The sequence below is a fragment of the Salvelinus alpinus genome, chromosome 17 (assembly GCF_045679555.1).
Source record: "Salvelinus alpinus chromosome 17, SLU_Salpinus.1, whole genome shotgun sequence".
Lineage (NCBI taxonomy): Eukaryota > Metazoa > Chordata > Actinopteri > Salmoniformes > Salmonidae > Salvelinus > Salvelinus alpinus.
This window is the reverse complement of record NC_092102.1, coordinates 30464579-30485029: the sequence shown is the minus strand read 5'-3', so window position 1 is coordinate 30485029 and position 20451 is coordinate 30464579. Positions and strand designations below refer to the sequence as shown.

Sequence of the window (20451 nt, the reverse complement as noted above, 5' to 3'; positions counted from 1 at the left end):
AAGTACGAATTTCTTGAAGTACATAAAGGTGTTCCGCAGGGGTTGATACTAGGACCTGCTCTTTTCACTATTCATATAAATGCTATTGGTTAATCTGTTAAAAAAATGTACAGTATGTACACAATTTCCCCGGCGGCTGATCTGGGTGTGACAAGGCTACAGTCCAATTTTGCAGCTGTGCAGGAAGCCCTTAGTGATTTATAACTCGTACTTAATACGGGCAAAACTAAATACATGTTGTTTTCAAGTTCTCGTAAGATTGTCTCATATGGATTACATCTTCACTCATCGGATGGTTCTATAATCGAACGAATCCCTGCATACAAATGTGTTGGTATTTGGATTGACAATGATTTAACATTAAAAAAAACATACGAATGAGCTTGTTAAGTAGCTAAGATTTAAAGCAGCCTTTTTTATACATAAACAGATTGCCTCTTTCTAGTTAGCATGTAGATCACATCATTACACATTTTTTGTTTACAAAGCCCTGCTCCACAAGCTTCCAATTTACCTAACTCCAATGTTAAAATGACAAGGGTTGGTTAACTCTGGAAACTCCTTCGGTGTCTACAGAGTTAGGTAAATCAGCCTTTAACTTCCTTGCACCCAATGTTTGGAATAATCTCCAAAAGATGTTTCCATCAAAAGATGTTTCCATTGGATGCTTTGGTATCCCTAGAGCAATTCAGACAGCGGACAGGATTTTTATAATGAAGAATGTGTTTGTTTTAATTGACAGTGTTTTGTATCTTAATGTGTATTTCATGTGTATATTTTGTGTATATTTATTTTGTATTTACTTTATTTAAGCTTTATTTAACTAGGCAAGTTTATACTTGTCTATTAATGTGTTTGTTTTTGTATTGTGCAGGACTCATTTGCAAGAGACTATTCTCAATATGACTTCTCTGTTGAAATTAAGGTAAATAAATATAGTAGCCTATCATACATTTCTAGTCTAGGAGAATCATGTAGCCTATATGGACTTTATGCACTATACTGGGAGGCGGCTATAAAGGGAGTCAACCGTCAACGCTTTCATTCTCGAGTTTCAGTTTCAACATATCAAACAATTTCAACCTTTTAAAAAAGCGAGAAATGTTTGCAACATCATCTATATTTTCTGTGATATTTTTTAAAACTTTTAAATTCACCTGTCTATGAAAACACAGATAACGTGTCTGTTATGATAAATAAAAAAATGCAGGCAATAACACGATATAAAACTGGAGTGGGGTCACAGCAGGCAATGCAGAAAATGGCATAGGTCTTCGAACTGTGGTTCAAATTTCGAAACAATCAACTTCGATCAGATTATGTGGTTTTATATAGAAATTACATCTTAAAAAACAGGTTTGCTTATCATTATTCTTGAACGCATCGACCGATCTTTGAATTCTGTCCCACCATGACACCCTACAATCCAGCGCGCTGGGTGCCACGCGCACGTAGCCTATCCAACCTATATAACCAAGTGGTTCAGAGAGTGATTGTCAGTAGGCGGACGGATTTGGTGTTCTCAACAGTTTATTATAGGGCAAAACCTTTCACTGGATATTTAGCCATTTTGCAACTACAGATGAATATGTGATAATTGTTTTCAGTCATGAGGACCTTGCTGTTGATTATATTCTCTAAATTACTTACTGCTCAGCCGTCACCCACAATTGTAAGTTTTTATTTATCCTATAATAATTGTTAAGTTGGGAGATGAATCCTTTTAATTGTTCATTATGTTATCCACAGAGTGTTACCTGTGAGGAATCAGAAGATGGTGAGTTAGCCCAGGGATGGTTCCCTCAGATTACAATATTATTTATTTGTTTTCTTACCTTGAATTATGGTGACAAGGATAGACTGTAATTCACAAGCTGTCAAATCAGTCTACTAATCCATAGACTGCTTTCAGGGTGAGGAAATAATATTTTAATGACCTGTGCCAAGGTATGCTCATTGCAATCTTCCTTAAGAGGGTTACCTTATTCCTACTAAAGCAGTGGTTAGCAAGTTTGTGTTTTGTAGACCTGCTGCTGTTCGCTACATTGGTGTCAGGAGTGGGATGCTGTCATTTATTGATGGGGTATTTTTCCCCCAAGCGATACCACCGGAATGGATGAAGATTCCTCAGGCCAGTCCTTCTAATCTGCTCGCACTCAAAGTTGCTGTTCTGCCTGAAGACTTTGGGGCCATTCGGCTGAACATAAGTTGGGCCATCAACATCGACAGTAGGAGAAGCCTTATCGTAATGAATTGCATGTTAATAGAAATAGATTTGGAAAAATAACAGTGATGCATATAATACCAACACTTCAAATATTTTGCAGAAAGCATTTACTATCTCACAGGAACTTGGATCGATATAGGTGATGATAAATACCGCTGTCGGTATGAACCACCTTTCGAAGAAGTTGACCTCAGGGGTCTCGAACAGGTGGGCCTACTGGAGCCTATTCCTTTACAACAAACTTCAAATCCCAATCAGTGGCTATATTGCTGATAATTGCCATAGTTAAAAAAGGTATATTTGCTAATGTCTAACTCTTTTTGTATTATTCAGGTAAGGCTCATTGAGATAATGTCTTTTTCCTACAGCTGTGGTTCTATTACCTTGTACCTGCAGAACCAGGGTTCCATCTGGTCATCACTGCTTACAATCTTCCGAATCCGCCAGAGGGCGAATTTTCCAAGTTTACGACATGTAATGTACCGTATCGTAAGTACGTTTAAAAAAAATGAATTGATATGTTTTTACAAGGATATTAGTTAAATAAAAAAGAAGAAGAATACTAATAATTAGCATATCTTACTGAAATTTATACTCTAGTATATAAGACTATACCTGCAGTGGCGTAGCGCAGAATTGTGGGGCCCCGCAAGGTCAGAGCAAGGCCCCCAACCCCTGGGACAGAGAGAGTTATATAAGCTAAACTCATGCTATTTTACACATTTTGACATTAGGCTGAGAGAACATGTTGCTGTTTTAGAGCTCAGGGATTCTTGAAAGACAGAACAGTCTTAACTTATTTTTCACAAATATTTGTCTTAATATAAAAAATTATATATATATTTTGATAGACCAAAGTATCAACTATCGCACCATGTAAAGGAACAACTTATTTTTGTTTTGTTTTATAGCCCTATTCAATGCTCCAGGGCTAATTTCATTTAGATCAATATTTAGCACATAAAATAACATTTATAAAGCAAATATTACCCCTTAGGTCCAGGAAATACTTAAATTGTTTAAGCATATGTTGCAAAACAGTGATGCAAATTATTTGTTCAGAATATTGACAAAACAAATGGATCATAAGGCGGCTAACATCAATGACAGATATTACAAACCACTGACGTAATTAGCAGATACTCAAAACACATATTTTAGCCTCTAAAAATAAAAGTTCAATACAAATATTTGGAAAATTTGGAAAATGATTCATTTGAAAATCCCCAATAAAAACATAACATTCTATCAGATCTGTCAGCACTCTTACGGAGTTGACGTTAGACACAAATCTGATGGAGTTCATGTTTAACGGAGTTGACGTTAGACACAAATCTGATGGAGTTAATGTTTAACGGAGTTGACGTTAGACACAAATCTGATGGAGTTAATGTTTAACGGAGTTGACAAAATTGGCATTTTTCTTCTTCATTCAAGTGGTATACACAGTAGCAAATAGTCTGGGTAGCCATTTGATTAGCTGTTCAGGAGTCTTATGGCTTGGAGGTAGAAGCTGTTAAGAAGCCTTTTGGATCTAGACTTGGCGCTCCGGTACCACTTGCCGTGCGGTAGCTAAGAGAACAGTCTATGACTAGGGTAGCTGTAGTCTTTGACAATTTCGAGTTCTTAGGAAACTATGCAGTATTTAGTTTTTTATGTATTATTTCTTACATTGTTACCCCAAGATATCTTAAATCTTATTACATACAGCCGGGAAGAGCTATTGGATATTAGAGCAACGTCAACTTACCAACATTACGACCAGGAATACGACTTTCCCTGTTCAGACCACCACCCAGGACAATGGATCAAATCCCAGTAGACGACCCGAAACAAGCGGCCTTCTGGTCAGGCTCCATAGACGTGCACATTGCTCACTGCTCCTGAGTATACTACTCGCCAATGTCCAGTCTCTTGACAACAAGGTAGACAAAATTTGAGCAAGGGTTGGCCTCCAGAGAGACATCAGAGATTGTAACATTTTCTGTTTCATGGAAACATAGCTCTCTCGGGATATGTTGTCGGAATCGGTTCAGCCACTGGGCTTCTCCATGCATCGCTCCGACAGAGATAAACATCTCTCTGGGAAGGGCGGGGTTATATGCTTTATGATTAACGACTCATGGTGTAATCATAACAACATACAGGAACTCAAGTCCTTCTGCTCACCCGACCTAGAATTCCCTCCAATCAAATGCCAGCCATTTTACCTACCAAGAGAATTCTCGTCAGTTATAGTCACAGCTGTGTACATTCCCCCTCAAGAAGACACCAAGACTGCACTCAAGGAACTTCACTGAACTCTATGTAAACTGGAAACTATACTATATCCGGAGGCTGCATTTATTGTCGCTAGGGATTTTAACAAAGCAAATTTGATAACAAGGCTACCTAAATTCTATCAGCATATTGATTGCACGATGCGCAGGGGTAATACTCTCGGCCACTGCTACTTCCGCGATGCATACAAAGCCCTCCCCCACCCTCCCGTTGGCAAATCCGACCACGAAGCCATCTTACTCGCACCGTCTCATAGGAAGAAACTCAAACAGGATGTACCAGTGACGAGAACCATTCAATGCTGGTCTGACCAATCGGAAGCCAAGCTTCAAGATTGTTTTGATCACACGGACTGGTATATGTTCCGGTCAGCCTCAGAGAACAACATTGACCTATACGCTGACTCGTGAGTGAGTTTATAAAGAAGTGCATTGGAGATATTGTACCCACTGTGACTATTAAAACCTGCCCTAACCAGAAACCGTGGATGGATGGCGGTATTCGCACAAAACTGAAAGCGCAATCCACCACATTTAACCATGTAAAGAGGTCTGGAAATATGGCTGAATATAAACAGTGTAGTTTTTCCCTCCGCAAGGCAATCAAACAATCAAAATGCCTGTACAGGGACAAGGTGGAGTTGTAATTCAACGGCTCAGACACGAGAAGTATGTGGCAGGGTCTACAGGAAATCAAGGACTACAAAAATAAAACAGCCACGTCACGGACACCGACGTCACGTTTCCAAACAAATTAAACACCTTCTTTGCCCGCTTTGAGGATGATACAGTGCCACCGTCGCGGCTCGCTAACAAGGACTGCGACCCCCCCCTTTCCTTCTCCGTGGCCGACGTGAGTAAAACATTTAATCGCGTTAACCCTCACAAGGCTGCTGGCCCAGACGGCATCCCTAGCCGCGTCCTCAGACCAGCTGGCTGGTGTGTTTATGGACATATTCAATCGCTCCCTATCCCAGTCTATTGTCCCCACATGCTTCAAGATGGCTACCATTGTTCCTGTACCCAAGAAGGCAAAGATAACTGAACTAAATTACTACCGCCCCGTAGCACTCACTTCTGTCATCATGAAGTGCTTTGGGAGGCTAGTCAAGGATCATATCACCTCCACCTTACCGGCTGCCCTAGACGCACTTCAGTTTGCATACCGCCCCAACAGGTCCACAGATGACACAATCGCCATCACACTGCACACTGCCCTTTCCCATCTGGACAAAAATAATACCTACAGTTGAAGTCGGAAGATTACATGCACCTTAGCCAAATACATTTAAACACAGTTTTTTCACAATTCCTGACATTTAATCAGAGTAAAATTTCCCTGTCAGGTCAGTTAGGATCACCACTTTATTTTAAGAATGTCAGAATAATAGTAGAGAGAATGATTCATTTCAGCTTTTATTTATTTCATAACATTCCCAGTGGGTTCAGAAGTTTACATACACTCAATTAGTATTTGGTGGCATTGTCTTTCAATTATTTAACTTGGGTCAAAGGTTTCGGGTAGCCTTCCACAAGCTTCCCACAATAAGTTGGGTGAATTTTGGCCTATTCCTTCTGACAGAGCTGGTGAAACTGAGTCAGGTTTGTAGGCCTCCTTGGTTGCACACGCTTTTTTAGTTCTGCCCACACATTTTCTATAGGATTGAGGTCAGGGCTTGGGGATGGCCACTCCATACCTTGACTTTGTTGTCCTTAAGCCATTTTGCCACAACTTTGAAGGTATACTTGGGGTCATTGTCCATTTGGAAGACATATTTGCGACCAAGCTTTAACTTCCTGACTGATGTCTTGAGATGTTGCTTCAATATATCCACATCATTTTCCAACCTCTTTATGCCATCTATTTTATGAAGAGCACCAGTCCCTCCTGCAGCAAATCACCCCCACAACATGATGCTGCCACCCCAGTGCTTCACGGTTGGGATGGTGTTCTTCGGCTTGCAAGCCTCCCCCTTTTTCCTCCAAACAAAACGATGGTCATTATGGCCAAACAGTTCTATTTTTGTTTCATCAGACAAGAGGACATTTCTCCAAAAAGAACGATCTTTGTCCCTATGGGCAGTTGCAAACCGTAGTCTGGCTTTTTTATGGAGGTTTTGGAGCAGTGGCTTCTACCTTGCTGAGCGACATAGGACTCGTTTTACTGTGGATATAGATACTTTTCTACCTGTTTCCTCCAGCATCTTCACAAAGTCCTTTGCTGTTGTTCTGGGATTGATTTGCACTTTTCGCACCAAAGTAAGTTCATCTCTAGGAGACAGAACGTGTCTCCTTCCTGAGCGGTATGACAGCTGCGTGGTCCCGTGGTGTTTATACTTGCATATTACTGTTTGTACAGATGAACGTGGTGTTTGGAAATTGCTCCCAAGGATGAACCAGAATTGTGGAGGTCTACAATTCTTTTCTGAGGTCTTGGCTGATTTATTTTGATTTTCCCATGATGTCAAGCAAAGAGGCACTGAGTTTGAAGGTAGGCCTTGAAATACATCCACAGGTACACCTACAATTGACTCAAATTATGTCATTTAGCCTATCAGAAGCTTCTAAAGCCATGACATCATTTTCTGGAATTTTCCAAACTGTTTAAAGGCACTGTCAACTTAGTGTATATAAACTTCTGACCCACTGGAATTGTGATACAGTGAATTATAAGTGAAATACTCTGTTTGTAAACAATTGTTGGAAAAATTACTTGTGTCATGCACAAAGTAGATGCCCTAACCAACTTGCCAAAACTATAGATTGTTCACAAGAAATTTGTGGAGTGGTTAAAAAACGAGTTTAAATGACTCCAACCTAAGTGTATGTAAACTTCCGACTTTAACTGTCTGTAAGAATGCTGTTCATTGACTACAGCTCAGCATTCAACACCATAGAACCCTCCAAGCTCATCATCAAGCTGGAGGCCCTGGGTCTCAACCCCACCCTGTGCAATTGTGTCCTGGACTTTCTGACGGGCCGCCCCCAGCTGGTGAAGGTAGGCAACAACATCTCCACTTCGCTGACCCTCAACACTGGGGCCCCATAAGGGTGCGTGCTCAGCCCTTTCCTGTACTCCCTGTTCACCCACGACTGCGTGGCAATGCACGCCTCCAAGTCAATCATCAAGTTTGCCTACAGGGAGGAGGTGAGTGCACTCGGAGTGTGGTGTCAGAAAAACAACCTCTCGCTCAACGTCAACAAACTTCAGGAAACAGCAAAGGGAGCACCCCCCTATCCACATCGAAGGGACAGCAGTGGAGAAGGTGGAAAGTTTGAAGTTCCTCGTTGTTCACATCACTGACAAACTGAAATGGTTCACCCACACAGACAGTGTGGTGAAGAAGGTGCAACAGCGCCTCTTCAATCTCAGGAGGCTGAAGAAATGTGTCTTGTCACCCAAAACCCTGACAAACTTTTACAGATGCACAATCGAGAGCATCCTGTCGGGCTGTATCACAGCCCTGTACGGCAACTGCACCACCCTCAACCGCAAGGCTCTCCAGAGGGTGGTGCGGTCTGCACAACGCATCACAGGGGCAAACTACCTGCCCTCCATGACACCTACAGCACCCGATGTCACAGGAAAGCCAAAAAGATCATCCTGAGCCACTGAGCCACTGCCTGTTCACAGCGCTATCATCCAGAAGGCGAGGTCAGTACAGGTGCATCAAAGCTGGGACCGAGAGATTGAAAAACAGCTTCTATCTCAAGGCCATCAGACTACTAAACAGCAATCACTAACTCAGAGAGGCCGCTGCCTACATTGAGACCCAATCACTAGACACTTTAATAAATGGATCACTAGTCACTTTAAACAATGCCGCTTTAAATAATGGCACTTTAATAATGTTTACATGTCTTACATTACTCATATCACATGTATATACTGTATTTTATACCATCTACTGCACCTTGCCTATGCCGCTCTGCCATCGCTCATCCATATACTTATATGTACATATTCTCATTCACCCCTTTATATTTGTGTGTATTAGGAGGTTGTTGGTTGAATTGTTAGATTACTTGTTAGATATTACTGCACTGTCGGAACTAGAAGCACAAGCATTTCGCTACACTCGCATTAACATCTGATAACCATGTGTATGTGACCAATAAAATTTGATTTGATTTGGAACACTAAACAATACTTGAATTGCCCTATAACGGTGACAAATGGTGCCCACAGACTGTTAGGGCCTACATAAAGCTGTCCCAACACCTGGCTATCAGCGGAGCCTTGTCTGGCAGCAAAACAGTTCATTCAGCCTCATTTACTTTATGTCCAATAGCCGATGAGCACCTATACGTTTTATCTATAATTTCTCTTCATATGACAAAGATTGAAAAGGATTTGCCAGTAGATTGTTGACTTGATTCATGATAATAACTGCATGTCTAGCTTGCTAGCTAAGATTTTGTAAGTATGATGTTGATATGATCAGTCCAATCAAAGCTATGGTAGATATAACGTGATTTGACGTCATGTTATCTGTGGCCAATGACCTTGATCCTTCTTGGATTGGCACTTCTAATGTAACTCTATGGCAGCACCCAAGGGGCTTGAATTTTCGAGCTCTCCAGTTTTTGCGGTGACGTAGTGTCCTCCAGAGTGCCAGAACACTTAGGCAATCACGGTACAACTAGAGAACTTTACCAACCCATAGCTCTGTATTTTCCACAGGGCTAGGCTGAAAAACCTGCATCTTGGAGCTGCTTTAGTCAAAAAAGCAAAAAAGAGACCTTGTTTGTAGGCAGCTTTATTAACTCAATTATTATTTATTTTTTGACATTGTTTTCAAAACAGGCAACAACAAAAAGCTGAACAGGATGGGGAGCCCCACCTGCCCTGATAGACGGGTCGCCACTGCTCGGGACATCTTTTAGAAATCACCGTTTTGGGATACATATCCTTTACTGTCACAGAGGGCTATTGCAAGAAACTACATAATATACTTTTTCAGTTAATATTGGCCGTTTTTTTTATTTTAAAAACTTTTGGAGAGAGTTTGAAATTTGGATCCTTTGCTCCAGACAAGAGTGTTTCCAGACATAGAGCCGACATGGAAATGAACAACATTGAAAGTATTTTGAAAATTTCCAAAAATCTTTCCCTTATCAAAATCCCCTAAATGTACATTTTAAGCTCAAATAATGCCTTAAAATCTTATTTTTTTGCAACTATAAAAACTAAAGTTTCCCTGCCGGACAAGGATTGTCCTTACTTTCAAGAATCCCTGAACAAATTTCCTGCTATTCTACACATTTTGTCATGAAGCTGAGAGAAACTGTAGCATGTTTATATATTTTTTAAAGCTTTAATGTCGTGCACAATTGCAGTGAAATGCCTTTCTTGCAATCTCTGTTCTGAAGTGTCTGTCATATATCTGAGAGATACAGTGCATTTGGGAAGTATTCAGATCCCTTGACTTTTTCCTAATTTTGTTACATTACAGCCTTATTCTAAAATTGATTAAATAGTCCCCCCCCCCATCAATCTACACACAATACCCTGCCGCTAATGACAAAGCAAAAACGGGTTTTTAGAAAATATCACATTTACATAAGTATTCAGACCCTTTACTCAGTACTTATTTGAAGCACCTTTGTCAGCAATTGCAGCCTTGAGTCTTCTTGGGTATGATGCTACAAGCTTGGCACACCTGTATTTGGGGAGTTTCTCCCATTCTTCTCTGCAGATCCTCTCAAGCTCTGTCAGGTTGGATGGGGAGCGTTGCTGTACTACTATTTTCATGTCTCTCCAGAGATGTTCGATCGGGTTCAAGTCCGAGCTCTGGCTGGGCCGCTCAAGGACATTCAGAGACTTGTCTGGAAGCCACTCCTGCGTTGTCTTGGCTGTGTGCTATTGTAGAAATTCTAGTCAAATGGAAGAGAGACTGCAGATTTTTTCTAACTATTTTTTTATAAGATTAGCAAAAATTAAGCAATCAACCACCACTGAGAATAGTCAGACTTGAAAGTTCCACGAACGGAGTTGTCTCTCTCCTCTTATAGAAAAAGTACAACCTATTTTGTCTACATGGCAGTTTAGCAGATGGGTGGAAACAGGGACGGAACATGTGTAAAAACCGATTTAGCTTGTCTGTGCAGATTAAGATAGATTAAGATGCAGATTAAGACAGATTAAGATGCATGTTTCCGAACATCTAAGTTCCTGTAGATTGTGAAAACAGGATGTCACATACTGCAGTCGCATGGCTCTTATCTGTATGCCCAGACTTATGACTAAATCACACAAGACAAGCCTGTACCAGCAAAATACTAACATATAATCTCTAAGTAAAAACAGCATAGTAGGTCTAATTAAACAGTATAGTATGTAATGATTATTACATTTCCACCACAGTGCTTAGGGTTGTTGTCCTGTTGGAAGATGAACCTTCGCCCTAGTCTGATGCCCAGACCGCTCTGGAGCAGGTATTCATCAAGGATCTCTCTGTACTTTGCTCCGTTCATCTTTCCCTCGATCCTGACTAGTCTCCAACTCCCTGCTGCTGAAAAACATCCCCACATCATGATGCCGCCATCACCATGCTTCACCATAGGGATGGTGCCAGGTTTCCTCTTGACGTGAACTTTGGCATTCAGGCCAAAGAGCTCAATCTTGGTTTCATCAGACCAGGAAATCTTGTTTGTCATGGTCTGAGAGTCCTTTAGGTGCCTTTTGGCAAACTCAAAGCGGGATGTCACGTCCCTTTTATTGAGGAGCGGCTTCCGTCTGGCAACTCGAGCATAAATGCCTTATTGGAGTAGTGCTGCAGAGATGGTTGTCCTTCTGGAAGGTTCTCCCATTTCCACAGAGGAACTCTGGAGCTCTGTCAGAGTGACCATTGGGTTCTTGGTCACCTCCCTGACCAAGGCCCTTCTCCTCCGATTGCTCAGTTTGGCCGGGCGGCCAACTCCAGGAAGAGTCTTGGTGGTTACAAACTTCTTACATTTAAGTATGGACAATCTTGTCTCGGAGCTCTACGGACAATTCCTTCGACCTCATGGCTTGTTTTTGCTCTGACATGCACTGTCAACTGTGGGACCCTATATAGACAGGTGTGTGCCTTTCCAAATCATGTCCAGTCAATTGAATTTACCACAGGTGGTCCCCAATCAAGTTGTAGAAACATCTCAAGGATGATTGATGGAAACAGGATGCACGTGAGCTCAATTTCGAGTGTGATAGCAAAGTGTCTGAATACTTATTTAAGGTATTTCTGTTTTTTTTTTATAATATATTTGCAAAAATAAATAAACCTGTTTTCACTTTGTCATTATGTGGTATTGATGAGGGGGAAAAAATATTTAATACATTTTAGAATAAGGCTGTCACGTAACAAAATGTGGAAAAATGGAAGGGGTCTGAATACTTTCCAAATGCACTGTATAAGAAAAATAAATACATAATTTTTATAATGGAATTACTCGTATACCTTTTATGTGGAAACGCCCTATTCACTTCAATACATTTTTCAGCCGGCACCAGGTTACCTTCAGACGAGTGCCGTGAAACATGTCGGAGTCGTGGAGCAAAACAGAGAATACCAACTTGTTCATGAGTCTAATCTTTCTGTAGCGAGGTCATATTAATGTGTAGCAGAAACCGTTCACACGCTACAGACTTTTTTGTGAGAACATCGATTTTCAGGATGTCTGATAAACACTGCTGTAGCTCTGCCACCTTCCACCGTTGTCACTAGTTAACACAGCCACAAAGTCAAAATTGGCTATGTCATAAAAAGTCATGAAAACAAAAATGAGCTTTTTGGTATTTTTGGTTAGGGTTAGGCATAAGGTTAGCAGTCTGGTTAAGGTTAGGGTTAGGCTTATAATCAGATTTTAAGTAGATCAATTGTAAAAATAGGCAGGGTTTAGCCATAATTATGATTTTGTGGCTGTGGGAACTAGTGACGACGGATGCGGTGGATTGACAACAAACAAACAAAAACAGAGTGGAGCATGAGGGGGCTTCAAGCGGAGATTCGTTTTTTTTATGCCCAGCTCATGAGGCCCCTTGATGATGTGAGGCCTGAGGCAATTGTCTCTTCTGTCTAATTGCCTCTTCTTCCAGTGTGTTCATGGCTTATGATGTGTGCATATGCTATCTACGGGCCGACCTCAGGGGGAACCCCAATCACCCCCCCCCCCAAAAATGGAGGGAGGTTGGGGGTCCCCATTGCAGGGGCTGCGGCTGTGTGTGCCACAGTGTACACCTGAGATCATGGTGCTGAGATGTTTTTCTTTATAGCTCGCACCTCATGTTCAATCATTTCTATATTTGTATATTAAAGTGGCGGGGCTTTGTTTAACCATTCCATTCTATTTTATTCCAGCGACATCAAATGACCACACAGGTCAGCAATCTGATTCATTTGACACATCTGATTTGAAGTGCAGGGATTCCTATGTATTTGATAGGTGGTATTTGTTCATTTTTCTTTTAAGCTGAGTTGACCAGGCCTACTTCAAACCCCACTGTGACGCCCAACTCTGGTAAGATCTTTAAGTCTTTTGAGTGTCTGAACATCTGTGATCTATTTGACATGCTGGTGCCTCCCACCACTCTGTGATGGCAACAATATTCCTGGTTGGACAAGCTTTGAATGTCTGCCCTGGACCAACTGCCTTGCTTAGATTGTCATTCTGAATGTCCTCCCTGCCAGACAGTCAGGTTCCTCCCAGGCCTACCTTGGAAGCTTTTCCTTGCTACTGCCTCTGCTTGCTCTTTGCAGCTTTAGGCCTTGGTTTCTGTAACACTTTGTGACAAATGTATTAGCAAAATGGCTATGTCGATACAAACACAATTTCTATGATTTATCATAATGTATTTGACATGAACTGTGTTCCCTTGTAATATACCTCTCCAAGTAGATAAATAGGGAGATTCTGTCCATGAGATTGATTAGCATTTAGTTTTTTATTAGGATATCCATTAGCTGCTGTTAAAGCAGTAGCCACTCTTCCTGGGGTCCACACAAAACATAAAACATGACATAATACAGAACATTAATAGTCAAGAACAGCTCAAGGACAGAACTAAGTAAATGTAAAATAAGACATACACTTTCACTACTCCGTTCTCCTGATGTGAACATAGCAGTGTCTCATGAATCATGTAGAGTTATTGAAGCTCACTCCTGGCTCAGCTCTCCTGACGTGAACATAGCAGTGTCTCATGAATCATGTAGAGTTATTGAAGCTCACTCCTGGCTCAGCTCTCCTGACGTGAACATAGCAGTGTCTCATGAATCATGTAGAGTTATTGAAGCTCACTCCTGGCTCAGCTCTCCTGACGTGAACATAGCAGTGTCTCATGAATCATGTAGAGTTATTGAAGCTCACTCCTGGCTCAGCTCTCCTGACGTGAACATAGCAGTGTCTCATGAATCATGTAGAGTTATTGAAGCTCACTCCTGGCTCAGCTCTCCTGACGTGAACATAGCAGTGTCTCATGAATCATGTAGAGTTATTGAAGCTCACTCCTGGCTCAGCTCTCCTGACGTGAACATAGCAGTGTCTCATGAATCATGTAGAGTTATTGAAGCTCACTTCTGGCTCAGCTCACCTGACGTGAACATAGCAGTGTCTCATGAATCATGTAGAGTTATTGAAGCTCACTCCTGGCTCAGCTCACCTGACGTGAACATAGCCACATTAATGCTAAGATCCCCTGAAGTGACCATACAGTACCTACATATCATACGGCATATAGGGCCCCACTGAAAATCCTTTGCTCTCGCTAAATTCCCCTGACGTGAATAAAGCTACATTGTCATTTACAGGTACCACCTGTAATGGGTCTCCTGGGGTAAAATGTAGTCTTATTACAGTTACCACCCATAATGGGTCTCCTGGGGTAAAATATAGGGTTATTACATCCACCACCCGTAATGGGTCTCCTGGGGTAAAATGTAGGGTTATTACATCCACCACCCGTAATGAGTCTCCTGGGGTAAAATGTAGTATAATTACAGTAACCACCCGTAATGGGTCTCCTGGGGTAAAATATAGGGTTATTACATTCACCACCCGTAATGGGTCTCCTGGGGTAAAATGTAGTATAATTACAGTAACCACCCGTAATGGGTCTCCTGGGGTAAAATGTAGTATAATTACAGTAACCACCCATAATGGGTCTCCTGGGGTAAAATGTAATCTTCTGGAGTTTTTTGCATTACAGTTCCCACCCGTAATGATGATGAGGGGAAACCAGCAAGCCTTCCAATAGTCTATCTTGGGTTCTTAGCTGGGCTCGTGGCACTGGTGGCCTGTTTTCTCACTCTGTGTAAGCTAAACAGGATCTCTTTAAATTCAGGAATCAACATTGAACAAACTCTTTGTTTTGAAGTAACTATCTCCTCTCTTATTTCCTTTCCAGATCAAATGTATGGAATGCACTCAAATTCCCACTTCACTGAGCTGCCGAAGGCAACTGAGGTCACTGTGTCAGTGCTGGTGGTGTACCCTGCAGAAAACCCTGTCTTCCAGAGAGCTGTGCTAGCTTTTGCTGAGTTCCTCCAGTGGCATGGTGGCTGCCAGGTGGCTATCGACATGTGGCAGCGTGGCAGGCTGGCAGAGCAGGGCCCGATGCGCTGGCTAGCAGATCAAGCCAAATCCGTAGCCAGGGTGATGGTTGTAAGCCCGCAGCCCAACCACTGCCACACTGGCCCAGGGGAACACACAGTACCAGCCGCGGCTCATGACCTGTTTCCTCTGGTGCTCAACATGGTGGCAAGCCACACTCAAAGCCCCAACGAGCTGGCCAAGTTCTGGTTGGTGCACCTAGGCACGGCCCCGGAGAGGAGCGGCCTACCTGTGGAATTGACATCCTGTAGGGAATTTAGTCTGAACAGGGACTTGGAGAAACTGTGTAGACACTTGCATCAGCAGGGCTCCAAAAGACCAGGGTTAATGTTCAGATCAGGGTTGGCCTATGGGGAGAAGGCGACAGGGAAGCTAAAGGAGGCTGTGCAGCAGTTAGAGGCATGGCAATGCTCTCAGCCAGGAGGTGCAGGGGAGGCAGCTCCTTTGACCAAATTGATGGCTAGACTGTAAGAACCTGATGATGCTGGTGTGATGACAAACCCAGAGCTCTTTGACCACTTGTAAAGCAATGGGACTGCAAAAATGAGGGCATGCTAACTTTTCTCACTTAGCTTTAAGATTACTTTTTAAATAGTTTAATATGTTATTTTTCATCAAATGTTTCTGTTTTGGAAATGAAACAAATATTCTATGGCGTTGACATTTCTTATATACTTATTGAATGTTTTGTTTATGTAAATAAATACTTTAATCTAATTATTGACTAACTTTAATGAGTATACAATATTACACTGTATTTTTTCTTTATAAAGCTTTGTAGTATCACATTTTGTATAAGATGCGCATTTTCACACACTGAATTAAATGGAAAATCAGATCAAAGACCATAGTTTCAAAGACAATGGTTATCATGGTTTGTGATATTTTTCACTTCATCTTACTCAAAAACAACATATGGATTTCACATGCTTATAAATATGTGTCTATAATTGTTTACTACAGAATTACTTTTCCCCTGATTTCTACTGAACAAAAATATAAATGCAACATGCAACAATTTCAAAGATTTTACTAAGTTACAGATCATATGAGGAAATCAGTCAATTGAAATAAATGTTTTTGTCACGTCTGCTCCCGCTCCCCCTCTCTGGCGCTCGAGGTCGCCAGGCTGCTTATCATTATGTCGCCAGGCTGCTTATCACACCTGTCACCATTGTTACGAGCATCAGCGCTTCATCGGACTCACCTGGACTCCACTACGTTATGAATTACCTCCCCTATGTCTGTCACTGCCTCAGTTTCTTTCCCAAGCCAGCATTAATGTTGTTATGTGTCCCTTGTACAGACACTGTTCGTGTTATGTTTCCTGTCTGTTTATTCATTAAATATTCACTCCCTGTACTTGCTTCTCGTCTCCCAGCATCTGTCCTTACAGTATTAGGGTATAATCTATGGATTTCATGACTGGGAATGCAGATATGCATCTGTTGGTCACAGATACCTTTAAAAAAAAATGGGCCTCAGGATTTTGTCACTGTATTTTTGTGCATTCAAACTGCCATCGATAAAATGCAATTGTGTTCATTGTCCGTAGCTTATGCCTGCCCATACCATAACCCCACCGCCACCATGGGGCACACTGTTCACAACGTTGACATCACCAAACCGCTCGCCCACACAATGCCATACACATGGTATGCAGTTGTGAGGCCGGTTAGACGTACTGCCAAATTCTCTAAAACAATGTTGGAGGTAGCTTATGGTAGAGAAATTAACATTGAATTCTTTGGCAACAGCTCTGGTGCCAGATAATTAAATGTTCATTTCTCTACCATAAGCTGCCTCCAACATTGTTTTAGAAAATATGGCAGCATCCTCCCTCAACTTGAGAGATCTGCGGCATTATGTTGTATGACAAAACTACTTATTTTAGAGTGGCCATTTATAGTCCCCAGCACAAGGTGCACCTATGGAATGATCATGGTGTTTAATCAGCTTCTTGATATGCCACACCTGTCAGGTAGATGGATTATCTTGGAAAATGAGAAATAAGATTTTTGTGTGTATGGAACATTTCCGGGATCTTTTATTTCAGCTCATGAAACATGTTTACATGTTGCGTTTATATTTTTGTTTAGTATACATACAGAACACCACTGTCATCTCTTTCTCCCTTTGTGATGTCATATGGTGTTCCTGTTTATGCACCAGGCCAGCTGAGTGCAGGTGGGCTCTCCGTCAACCCAAGGCTCTTGCTGGTCCCACCCCAAGTACACACAGGTACACACATACACAGGTACACAGGTACACACACAAACCACTACGTTTCCAACATGACCTGACGTCTGTGTGTGTGTGTGTTACAGGAGGAGTTGAAGGTGGAGCATGCCTCGTACCTGCGGCAACACCCAGAGCTCCACGCCATGATGGGCGACTTCTTGCAGTTCCTGTTACTACGAAAACCGAGCGACGTCATCATGTTCACACAGGAGGACTTCTTCGCCTCCCGCCGACCCCCGGGGAGCACCTTCAACATCTCCTCACCTTAAGGAAACACACTGTGGCTGCGTCTGTGTCTCAATAGTCTAGTAGCTTCCTTTCACAGGCACTTTAGTGAGGACAAAACTATTCTGGTTAGCGCTTGTCAATAGCATGTACAGAGGTTCTCGAGATCTAGAGTATTGATAAAATATGAATGCTTTTATGGATGTTTTGTTTTTTATTTTGTGATACTGTTTTTACTGTCTTGTTTGTATGAGGTCCACTGAACCAAATTCCAATCAACTCTGTTGATCGCAAGAGTTACAGTTATGTCAGTTGGTGTGAATGAAAATAATGTTTTACTCCTTGTCTTGTATGTTTCCCATGCTTAATTTCTGTTAATCACTTTACCCTTTAGTGGGAATTCCAGTTACTGCTACTTCGCTTTGGCTCTGATGTGATCAACCCACACATTTTTTAAGAATAAAGTTATAAAATATAAGCTATCTGGACGGCTGGCCGGACCTACCTATCTGGCCCGCCGGCCGGACCGAGCTACCTGGCCAGTTGGCTGGACCTGGCACCCTCCCTACAGTGAAGCACAGTGGTGGCAGCATCATGCTGTGGGGATGTTTTTCAGCGGCAGGGACTGGTAGACAAGTCAGGATCGAGCAAAGTACAGAGAGATCCTTGATGAAAACCTGCTCCAGAGCACTCAGGACCTCAGACTGGGGTGAAGGTTCACCTTCCAACAGGACAACGACCCTAAGCACACAGCCAAGACAACGCAGGAGTGGCTTCCAGACAAGTCTCTGAATGTCCTTGAGTGGCCCAGCCAGAGCCCGGACTTGAACCCGATCGAACATTTCTGGAGAGGCCTGAAAAGAGCTGTGCAGCGACGCTCTCCATCCAATCTGACAGAGCTTGAGAAGATCTGCAGAGAAGAATGGGAGAAACTCCCCAAATACAGGTATGCCGAGCTTGTAGCGTCATACCCAAGAAGACAGATGCTGTAATCGCTGCCAAAGGTGCTTTAACAAAGGAATTTATTTTCTTCTTAATGCGTTTGAGACAATCGGTTCTGTTGTGACAAGGTAGGGGTGGTATACAGAAGATAGCCCTATTTGGTAAAAGACCAAGTCCATATTATGCCAAGAAACGCTCAAATAAGCAAAGAGAAACGACAGTCCATCATTCCTTTAAGACATGAAGGTCAATCAATACGGAAAATCTCAAGAACTTTGAAAGTTTCTTCAAGTGCAGTCGCAAAAACTATCAAGCGCTATGATGAAATTGACTCTCATGAGGACGGCCACAGGAAAGGAAGACCCAGAGTTACCTCTGCTGCAGAGGATAAGTTCACTAGAGTTACCAACCTCAGAAGTTGCAGCCCAAATAAATGCTTCACAGAGTTCAGGTAACATTCACATCTCAACAGCAACTGTTCAGAGGAGACTGCATGAATCAGTACTTCGTGATCGAATTTCTGCAAAGAAACCACTAGTAAAGGACACCAATAAGAAGAAGAGACTTGCTTGGGCCAAGAAACACGAGCAATGGACATTTGACCAGTGGAAATCTGTCATTTGGTCTGATGAGTTCAAATTTGAGATTTTTGGTTCCAACCGCCATGTCTTTGTGAGACGCAGAGTAGGTGAACGGATGATCTCTGCATGTGTTGTTCCCACCGTGAAGCATGGAGGAGGTGTGATGGTGCTTTGCTGGTGACACTGTCTTTGACTTATTTAGAATTCAAGGCACACTTAACCAGCATGGCTACCACTGCATTCTGCAGCGATACGCCATCAAATCTGGTTTGCGCTTAGTGGGACTATCATTTGTTTTTCAATGACCTAACACACCTCCAGGCTGTGTAAGGGCTATTTGACCAAGAAGGAGAGTGATGGAGTGCTGCATCAGATGACCTGGCCTCCACAATCACCCAACCTCAACCCAATTGAAATGGTTTGGTATGAGTTGGACCGCAGAGTGAAGGAAAAGCAGCCAACAAGTGCTCAGCATATGTGGGAACTCCTTCAAGACTGTTGGAAAAGCATTCCATGTGAAGCTGGTTGAGAGAATGCCAAGAGTCTGCAGAGCTGTCATCAAGGCAAAGGATGGCTACTTTGAAGAATCTAAAATATTTGTTATTTGTTTAACACTTTTTTGATTCCTACATGATTCCATGTGTTATTTCATAGTTTTGATGTTTTCACTATTATTCTACAATGTAGAAAATATGAAAAATTAAGAAAATCCCTTCAATGAGTAGATGTGTCCAAACTTTTGGCTGGTACTGTATGTAACCTTCGTGCCCGGGAAAAAGGGAGACAGATCGGGCAAGCACGGTGCTTAATCGAAAGCTTGAAATATGATGGCAGCTAGTATGGTGAACCCGCTAGCAACCCGTTTTACTGTATAATTTAGCTTGATCAACAAGTTTTGTGTCTTTGTCAAATTTTAAGAGGACTTGAGTGTATAGTTAGTCCACTAAAAGCTGCTTGCTTACAACTAGTCATCATCTCTTACACACATTTTACACCAATCAGAGTATCTCCACTGTGTGATCTCCAGAGATGGATGAAGCCCACTTGCTTGCTCTACCCCTCCAGTACTGTTACACTATGTACACCATATTTGCTTGACTCAATACATTTAAAGATACACCTTACTTCATATGTGTTCATTGATTTTTCATGCCTGTGCCATACCAATTACTCTGAACATTTAACCATCACAGGTGATATTGTAACCCGGGAACCTGTGACAGAGACATTGTCTAAAGCTTACACAGTCATTCTTCTCCTACAAAATTACTGGTGTTCAAGAAACAGGTTATAATTTACTTAAGTAATGTGCAACTAGGTTTCCTTGAATATGGTTTCCAACATAAGATTGCCAGAACTTTAC

General features: G+C 42.0%; 1 protein-coding gene across 6 annotated transcripts; it reads left to right on the top strand.

The window, feature by feature from the left end:
• The first annotated feature begins 1495 nt into the window (after positions 1–1495).
• Positions 1496–15816, top strand: LOC139542726 (interleukin-17 receptor B). 6 transcript variants are annotated; one of them, XM_071348504.1, is made up of 9 exons: positions 1496–1672; positions 1750–1777; positions 2100–2228; positions 2328–2434; positions 2596–2716; positions 12849–12869; positions 12961–13008; positions 14696–14800; positions 14894–15816. In XM_071348504.1, the coding sequence occupies exons 1-9, from the start codon at positions 1610–1612 to the stop codon at positions 15568–15570; spliced, it is 1299 nt and encodes a 432-aa protein (XP_071204605.1). In that variant the 5' UTR covers positions 1496–1609; the 3' UTR covers positions 15571–15816. The 6 variants fall into 6 exon arrangements, with proteins under 6 accessions (XP_071204605.1, XP_071204606.1, XP_071204608.1 ...); XM_071348506.1 differs by having other exon boundaries at positions 1499–1672; positions 2349–2434; XM_071348508.1 differs by having other exon boundaries at positions 1566–1672; positions 2123–2228.
• The last annotated feature ends 4635 nt before the right edge of the window (positions 15817–20451 follow it).